The following is a 9791-nucleotide window of genomic DNA, read 5'->3' on the forward strand; positions in this document are numbered from 1 at the left end:
CATTAATTTGCACTTGTCGATATGCTGCTTTGCAAGTATTCTTAAGGCATGTTCAAATGTGTACTGTGACTCCTCAACTAGAACATAAACTCCCTAAGGGCAGGACCTGGGTCTCCTAGTTATTACCCCACAGTGTCTAGCATACTGGTCTGGGTAAACCAAGCCCTCTGGAACTGCTGTTGTCTTAGTAAGGAGCGGGGACGAGAATCTGCTAAACCTACAGACTGAAAGAGGGTGTGAAGAATACTGGAGAGCATCTCTGTCATCACCAGGACCAAGTGATTACATGTGCCAAAGCCATGCCCAAATGGCCCCTCTCCCAGTCATTTTTCAGAGGGAGAAGTGAGACTGCAGGTGGTAGTTGGATAAGTTTCTTAAGTCTGGCTCTCGAGAAGTCATCCATTATCTTAGCATATTCCGCAAAAACCTTCTGAAAAAGAGTACGCAGCTTTACAGACACAAAGCAGAGAATAGAACGGAACAGGATTTTACTTTAATCTGTAAGTGCTAGGTTTCAAGTAGAAAAGACTAACACTGCTGTTATCCACTTTTAAAAGATACAACGATGTATTTCTAGGATGCTTCCAGAATCAAATAGAAGACTGGACCTCAGAGGTCCATGAGCTGGGTAAATCATATTGCTGCTATTATTTAAAACTAAAATTTCCAGGGAAAAGGTTCCATGGCCTGCTGCAGAAATTGCAATCTTCTTACTGTGAGAAAATCCTTGTTTCAGGCTATTGTGATTTCTAATTGTTGTAATTAAGTCCCTTTGTTCTTGTTTTGTCCATATTGAAGATTCAAATCAGGTGTTTAACTTTTTCCTTGAAATAATCTGCCAAATCCTTAAAGATGTAAAGCAATATTGCAGTCTTCTCTAAGTAAAAGGTACAATTCTTCAACTTTTCTTCATTGCTTTTATATTTCTCTGACTTTAAAAATGACTAACATAGGCTGGGCGCAATGGCTCACATCTGTAATCCCAGAACTTTGGGAAGTTGAGGTGGGTGGATTGCTTGAGCTCAGGAGTTCAAGACCAGCCTGGGCAACACAGTGAAACCCTGTCTCTACTACAATACAAAACAAAAACAAAAACAAAACAACAAAAAAAAGTTAGCTGGGCGTGGCAGCATGCACCTGTGGTTCCAGCTACTCAGGAGGCTGAGGCAGGAGAATCGCTTGAACACAGGAGGCGGAGGTTGCAGTGAGCTGAGATCGCATCACTGAACTCCAGTCTGGGCGACACAGTGAGACTCCATCTCTAAAAAATAATAATAATAAAATAAAAGGACTGACTTTTAGGGCTTGCGGGCCTTCTTCTCCTTTCCTTACACAAAGTCATACAATACAGATGCTCTTCTTCCAACAGCCTAATTCATTCAACTGAACTTAGGTGATGATTCCTGTGTTGTTACACTCCACCCTTAATGTCAGTGTCCAAGTGCCGAGTCACTGCTGTAGATATGAGCAACCCTCAAATCCTTTTTGCCCTCATTTTTCCAGCCGAATTTTCAGATCTATTTCTTCTGGAGGTACTCCACCCAAAATATTTGCTTTGATTGCTCCGTGAAAGTCATTTCAAACCTCAATGTTCTCTACTCAATAGGAGCCACAACTTCAAAGTTATAATGTATACAATAGAGGTAAAAAAACAAAGCTTTCTATGTCAGCCTTCTTATCTCTGAATAATAAAACTGGAACCAACCTAAAAACAAAATTGTAAACATAAAATAATACCGTACTTATGCTGCCATCCCAGCCACTAGCAAGCCACGTGCTGCTAGTAAGAGAATGCCATGATCACCAGTGATATGCTTACTTGGTAATGTCATTAGATTTTTAAGAGACCAAATATGTGACACATTTGTTGTACTGCAAAATACTCCAAAACCATTGCTATTTAAGATACATGGGTCTTCAAACTCAAAGCTCAGCATTTTAGTAAAGCAGAGGAAACTTAAAAATATAGTTGTGTTTCTATATTCAAGGTAGGGGTTGGCGACTTTTTCTGTAAAGGTTCAGACAGCAAATATCTTAGGCTTTGTGTGCTACATGGTCTCTATCACAACTCTCAACTCTGCTGTTGTAACAGGCAATACGCAGACAAGTAGGTATGGCTGAGTTCTAATAAAACTTTATTTGTAACATAGACAGCAGAGCAGATTTGACCTATGAGCTGTAGTTGGCTAACACTTTCTTATGAATACTGGGTACATGAGCATACTGAATATGCATATTTGTCTGTATATGTAAGTGGAGGTATATACACATATATTAGCATTCGAAATCTCCATTTGCCCATTCCCGTCGTCATGGCAGTTTCTTGGGCACGTGATCAGTGCAGTCACACATGTGCTGTTTAGAAGGGCCCTTATACTTGCAGTTTCAGACTCTATGATCAATGTCTTGAAATGATTAGCAATTTTATCTTAGAATTGTGTTTTGTAGGTGCACTCTGATGGGACAATGGAGACTGAACTCCTATACGTGGTCTCATCTTTCCACTGCCTCGCTGCAGCCCTGGGCAGTTCTCAGAAATATATTCCTCTCCAGCTTCTTCATTGCCAGCCCTGCCCTGCTGCTGTTACTGCCCTCCACTCAGGGTGGACCAGGGCATGTCACTGGGAGAGGTGTGTGTCTTTTGCCCCTGGCAGGATCCTGAATGTGTGTTTAGAGAGGACTGAATCAAGTGTGCCCATCCCTGGCATCTTAGAGCAGGACAAGGAGGTAATAATTCCTGCCCCAAGCTGGCAGCACCACAGCACACTCAGTGGATTCCATGCAGAGCCTCTTCCCCACCCCTGATCCAGACAGCAAATAGGTTCCAGTATGGAGACTGCAGTCTCCCAGGGGTCACCTGTCTGACCTCCTTGGGGTGGGGGAGAATGACCTCCCTGCTCCATGCTGGGGCATGGTGTAGGTCCTGTGGCTAGAAGAAGGAAGAATCCAGAAGCCCATGGGGCACCTGTGGGGTCTGCACTCCCCCATAAGTATCATCCCTATGCTGGAAGAAGTCTAACATCAAACAGCAAATAAAATATGGCATGTCAAGTCTGGGTTGGTGAGGGAGGAGGGGCAAGGAGAGAGAGACTGAAGAAGAAAAGAAAGCGTTTTATATTTTGGTTTTTAATGTCATTTCTTTCCTGCTTTCTGAACAAAATGGTCCTGTATTTTCACTTTGCACTGGGCCCTAAACAAAGGTTGGAGGCTGTAAAGAATCATCTTCTGAGATTCATTTACCGAAATGGAAGTTGACAAAAAAATTCTATCTATACATCACTCATTTCGGGTCAGCTAATTCTTGTAATGTTAGGGCTTCCTGTAACATTCCTAAATCTTAAATACAAGGCTCTGATATTGATTATGTATTTTGGGTTTCAGATTCTCTGAAGCTCCTTTTGGCATATGATTATCAGGAACGCTGCATGGTAGCCACTCCCTCAAACAGTTTACTGCAGGAGTAATTTACACTTCTTTAGAATGATGATGAAGCATTTCATAAAAATAAACCACCATCAAAACATTATATACAAAATTTAACAGACAACAACAAAGAAAGATGAAATTTTACTAAGAGTTCTATTTATTTCCTATTAAAAAGGGCAATAACAGATCATTCTAACATACAAAAACATACTTGTTTTCCTAATTTGAATAAACCAACTGTAAAGCAAACATTTTTGAGACAAATAAATGAGAATATAGGCTGGGTATAATTTGATATTAATGAATTATTGTTAACATTGTTAGGTATAATGACACAGTGTGTAAAAATATCCTTCATAGACATGCATGGGTATTTATGAGTAAAATAACATAACGTCTGAGATCCATTTAAAATACTTCTCAAAAGAAGAAAAAGAGTAGAAGAAGATGACAGAAGAGAAGAGGAAGAAGCTGAAGAGAAGAAAGCGGAGCAGAAAAAAACATGACAAAGAATATGAAGGTAACGATGAGGACAGAAGTTGAGAGAAAAAAAGTGAGATCGATGGATTAGGGTTGTGGAAGAGGACTGGCAAAATGAGTTTAAGTGATGGAAATGTGAAGATTCATTATAATATTCCCTTTACCTTCACATATGTTTTTAAATTCCCCTGATGAAGTGTGTGTATGTGTGTGTGTAACCATTGCCTGAAAAATTTTCTAATAAAAATCAAAGTGCATATTTCACATTCTCCTCCATACCAAATGCCTTTTTTTCTGGTGCAAGAAGCATCCTCTGAGGCTGACAGGAATTCTCTAAGCTGAAGAGATACAAAGGAGTTGATGGGAAGGATAATCCGCCCATCGGTTCTTGACACAATGTAAAGAAGAAAAGAAGAAAGTGGGTGGAAGAGACTGCCATTGTTACTCTCCTGACCTTTCCTTCTAATTATGCCAGAGTCAAGGCTCAGGTCACAAGGAAAATTATTTTGGTGGTCAACCATTTGCCCTATTTTGTATACATCAAAAAAGCTCTTGTTCTCACACATTCCAATCTCACAGTTTCCCACCTACTTTAAAAATGTATCAAGCGGTCAGATTCACTAAAATATGTATAAAATGACTACAGTATGAAGAACACCTTGCTTGCAAATTTACAGATAGTCTTCTTGTGATGCTGAATTGTAAGATACACAACACTTAAAAATTTAATATACTTTTTATCATTGTAAGTATTTCAGATAAATGTTCAACATGCCCGGCTTTTAAAAGTTAAATGTAAATTTCTCTCTTGAGTGCAGATGGTGGCCAAGCAAAGTAGTTCTTTGGTCTTACAGACAGAAGGTCAGGTCATGGCTGAAAGACCAAAGAACAATTGCTGCTTTGCTACTCCAAATCATCCATGGAATGAGACACCACTACTTTCTTTTCTGAAACTGTCTGTTCAACACAAAATAGTTAAAAAGAGTACCTATAAGATTTCCTCACATTCTGTCCAGGAAAAAAAATGGTAACAAGCACATCACATCACAAACATCTTGTAACTATTGAGAGGTTTTATTCCTAAAGTTGTGACCTCCTAAAAAGGCACATCTCTATCTTAAAACATATCATTGTAAGTCATTATGAAAACTACTGTTGCTTCACTATTATCAGAAAACGTTTACAAATGAAAAGTGGTCCTTATAAAATCCTGCAACTTTAGCCTTCATACCATCATGGGTTAACTAAAATGAGATTTAATACTGCAAATAATTCTAATATGGTGAATGCTTCTAAATAAGTTATTCACTTACAAATGATATTATACTTTTATTGTTTGGTTTTTTTTTCCTCTAGAACATTATAATGAAATTTTAAATAACTCAGAGACTTTTTCCTGACGTATTTTTCCAGTTAGTCCAAAATATTATGGTGACAGAGTGCTGTGGAATAATACAAAAGGCATATGATAATGCCGGTCAGTATGCCAATACGATTCCTTTTTAAAAAAAATTACAGTACATCAGGAAAGAAAAGTTATCTGTGATAAACTTAGTAGACTAGGCCTTCAGTCCCTGATAGAAAGTATTTTCCATTCCACTATCAGGCACGCCCCCAACTGGATGAAATAAAATAAGTTTCATTATCTGCACATGTTAATAATGAAAAGTCTTCTGAAAATTTAAAACCCATTACACCACCAAATATAGTGGTGCAAATGCAGAATTTTACTTTGGTTGCCAGGATTTTAATTTAGTCCTAAGGATTTCAGTTATGACTTGAAAAGCTTTTTGTACTAAACTTCGTTATCACTTTCATTTTCAATCCTTTTCCCAATTGTCTTTGCGTCATTTGTCGTAAAGAGTTAATTGACTCAAAAGAGGAAATATGTTAGAAAATATGATGAAAAACCTCGAACTAGACACATATTTTTAAAAAATTTATTTGGAGTGGCCTACTTCTAAATTCTAAAACAATTCCTTTAAAATACTGACACGAAGAGCCCAGTCTTATTATTTTAGTTGAATAAACAACCTACTTTTTTGAATATAATGAAAATCTTCAAAGTCCTGTACCGTAACATAAAAATAGAAAATCAAAAGTCAGCCTATTAGAACGGCCTCTCTAAAAACTCTATCCCTGTTGTCAACTAAAATTGGAGTATCTACTTCATCTCAACAAAGATATAACGTAAAACATCTGTTCGAAGCAGAAATTGAAGTACGCAGCTTTGATCTCCTAACATTTCTAATGTCACTGTATTTAGGCTTCGTGAACAAACGTATTCATGGTTATCTTAGCTAAAACTGGTTTCACTCTGCCAACAATCAATTTGATTGACATATTTACATATCAACTCATCTCATCTTACGAATTTTAAACTTTTTCATTTAAAATTGGATTCAAGTTGGCATCTTTCAAGAACTTTATGTATGTATATTTTAGGTTCAAACTGTGCATTAGAACATTTCTTTTTACTTTGTAAGTAATAGATACACATAACCAAATGTATATTTATGACCTGTCAGATTGGAATTTTATATGCATGCTGTTGTATTCTCACCATTTCATGTGAAAGGTGATAATTTTAGGCAACTATAAAAGAAATTTTCTTAACAGTATAAACTGGATCATCCCATTAGTTAGAAATAATATGAATAAATAACAGGAATAAAACAACATCAACTTGAGAAAGAATGCTACTTATATCTATAATTGCTGCAATTATGATGTGTCCTCTCTTACCTGATCTTTAATTTCAAGATCTCTGTTAGTTTTTGCTCTGTACTCTCTGTGCTCCTTTTCTGCCTCGTCTTTCTCCATGTTGGTTTTATTCAGCTGATAGCGCATTTCTCCACACACCTGTTAGATTGTAAAAACTGGATGATTACCTGCTGGAATCTACCAGGCAATGCCTGCAATTAAATCTTTTGGTGCCCCCTAGAGGTCACATAGATAAAATACAACAAAACTTTTCTAAGAATGCTATTTTCTACTAGAATATTCAAATGTAGCCTGTTAAGATTCAGAAGCAACATCAGGGATTATTGATTTTAACAATTTCAAAGTACAGATAAATAAATGCATAAGTAAAGAATTTAAGTAATGTGCCCAAGATTATTTTATATAAAATAACAGTTTCAATTGCATATTATCAACCAAAATGCACTATCATCTAACTTTTTAAATAGGCAAAGTTAGTAGTTAAAATGTTAAGCTATGTTATTATTCATTCACATGGTTATGGTTAAATATTCACTCTATATTTTAAAGTTTTCTTTTAAAGACTTCATCACTTATGCCCTTTAAAAAGGAAATGTATAAAGAAATTTTTATCTGCTAATAGACATGCTATTGATATTTACATCTATAGTATCCAGTATTTACTGCAAGGTTTGCAGATAATGTCATCTTTTCACACACAATCCCAGGTATTCAAGTCAAGGAAGACTTTTCTGGCAAAAAAACATAGACTGGAACTAAGCCCACTATGCACTTATAACTGTACCATTCAATATAAAAGAAAAATATGCTTTTAAATGAAATAATTGTAATACAGCATCAATAACGAACATACATAGCATCTTAAAAGTGTTGCATATTATCCTTTATACTTGACACTAATTATTTTTTCCAATCTAGGGCTGCTACAGACACAGACATATATTTGAAAACTATAATTAGCAGATGAATCTAAACAAGAAAATTATGGGCCTTTTGAGATAACTGAGAACCTATAGAGAGTTCAATTAATGTACAAGTCTGCTAAGTTTGCTTCTAATTTACAAATATATGGCTCTTAAAAATAATATATTATCCAATGGTTATGCTTTCTTGAAACTTTTCAATTTTGATATTTCTCCAAAAATGATGATTTTGGAAACTTCATAAGTCAGTTTCATCATTACTGAGGTACTAGAATATACTACAGTATAAAACCTATATGCATTTAAGCTGGGCATGGTAGCGCATGCCTGCAGTCCCAGTACCTCTGGAGGCTGAAACGGAAGGGTGGCTTGAGCCTAGGAGCTCAGGACTGTGGAGTGCTGTGCCAGTGCCTGTGAATACCTGCTGCACTCCAGCCTGCACAACACAATAAGATCCCGTCTCCAAACAAATAAAACAGAACCTAAAAAGTAATTTAAGAAATAATCTACATTTAAAAGCTATAGTGACAAAACAGGAGAAAAAGTCAATAGGCTTCCTTCTCCCCAGTGGCCCTCAGAAAGCTAGAACAATGATGAGGTTATTAAAAATTCTACTGTAAATTCAAATGGCTTCAATGTGTGAGAGTTTACTCTTCCAATTTCAAAAATTATAAATTTATAAAAGCTATTAATTTTAAACCTGAATAAAATTAAAAATTCAGAGTGACAGGAAAAAAATTAGAGGAGTCATACTTTGTTTCCCTCCCAATTCTTCAATAGTCCTATGTATATCTAGGAATAAAATGGAATAAAACCCCCAGCTGATAATATCAGAAGACCACAATTAGACAACTATGATGTTCAAAACCCAACATCAGTACGAACTTATTATGTAAAAAATGTCTAAGCATCAGGTCTTATTTAAAATCATTTCATCCCTTAATTTTACTCCTAAAGTTCCCTGCTTTCCTACTTTCATTTCAGCATTTGCTAAGTTTATCCAAAACATTCAAATTCTATTTAATATTAAATTAACACATTAAATTGAACTAGAACTGTATTATCTCCATGGTGGAACCAACTTCAAGGCAATTTAGTCTAATCTCTTCTGATGTGTAAGTCCTTTCAGATAGTTCTTGAGACAGAGAACTCTCTTTGCTGTACCACATTTCAACAGAATGTTGTCTCTCTGTTATCAACTGAAAATTGTCTTATCATAGCTTCACCCACAAATCTAGGTTAAGCATTTCTATCCTTATGAACTAATTTCTTCACTTCCACCCCATCTCCACACAAAAACATCAGGTTGATTGGCAAATTTGAGCTTCTTAAACTTCTACATTAGCTAATATGAATGCTTCAAAGCAGAAGGAGAATTACAGAAACTCAAGAAAAAGGGGAAAAATAATTTTAATTACTGAATTATAGAGCAACAACGGCATTACAAATATGTCAAAATTTAGGAAAATACGTCAATTAATAAAAGGTAATATGGGAAGAGTATTTTAAGCAAATCACCTGTGTATTTAGCAGTAAAAAATAAATTAATTTCATTTATTACATTACACATGCCCATATTTGGTTTCTTAGTTTTAAAGCATTAACTATTGAAATCTAGATGGACTACTAGTATTTCTTAAAATATGTGCCTTCCATATTAATCATTGCCAGTAAAGACCATTAAACATTTTAGTTCTTGATTCACAAGCCAGTGACGCCCACAGCACAGACAATGTAGTATTTCAAAGTATAAAATAAGATCATGTAGTATTAGAATCTTTATTTTAATGACCAGGTCTGAAAAGGAATAGGAAGTGGAAGATTTTTTTATGTTAAGCATATCTTTTAAGTTGTAAATATGTGTTCTTGGCAATTAATGTAAACAGCAACCCTATGCTATCTACGGAAAAACAAGGCATTTCTAATTAATTGAGAAAAATAAGGTTTATCAAATATTCAATAATTAAAGTAATGTAATTCTTATTTATTTATAAGTCTGTCTCTGCCACTTAACCCTTAAGTTCTTTGAGGACATTACTTGTGTCTAATTCATCTCTGTACATGCAATACCCATTAAGGGCCTACGTACAGTAAATGAACGTTTACTGAGTAACCATTAGGTAGCCTTTTATTATTCTTGAAATCACAAAACTTTTGTGCTCCAAACTTCTTCCTGATAACAATAAGAGCTTTGGACATTAGGAAAAAAGTTTTTTTTTTTTTTTTTTTTTTTTTTTT

At 35.6% G+C, this 9791-nt stretch overlaps 1 protein-coding gene across 6 annotated transcripts in view; it reads right to left on the bottom strand.

Moving 5' to 3' along the window:
- The window catches only part of SDCCAG8 (SHH signaling and ciliogenesis regulator SDCCAG8), a 251444-nt gene that overhangs the window by 151026 nt on the left and 90627 nt on the right, over positions 1 to 9791 (bottom strand). For all 6 annotated transcript variants that reach the window (XM_017531944.2, XM_017531938.2, XM_017531937.2 and 3 more), the window contains one exon: positions 6652 to 6768. In XM_017531944.2, coding sequence (XP_017387433.1) covers positions 6652 to 6768 — 117 coding nt within the window. The remainder of the gene's footprint in view (positions 1 to 6651; positions 6769 to 9791) is intronic.

Source organism: Cebus imitator, unplaced genomic scaffold, assembly GCF_001604975.1.
Source record: "Cebus imitator isolate Cc_AM_T3 unplaced genomic scaffold, Cebus_imitator-1.0 Scaffold75, whole genome shotgun sequence".
Classification (NCBI taxonomy): domain Eukaryota; kingdom Metazoa; phylum Chordata; class Mammalia; order Primates; family Cebidae; genus Cebus; species Cebus imitator.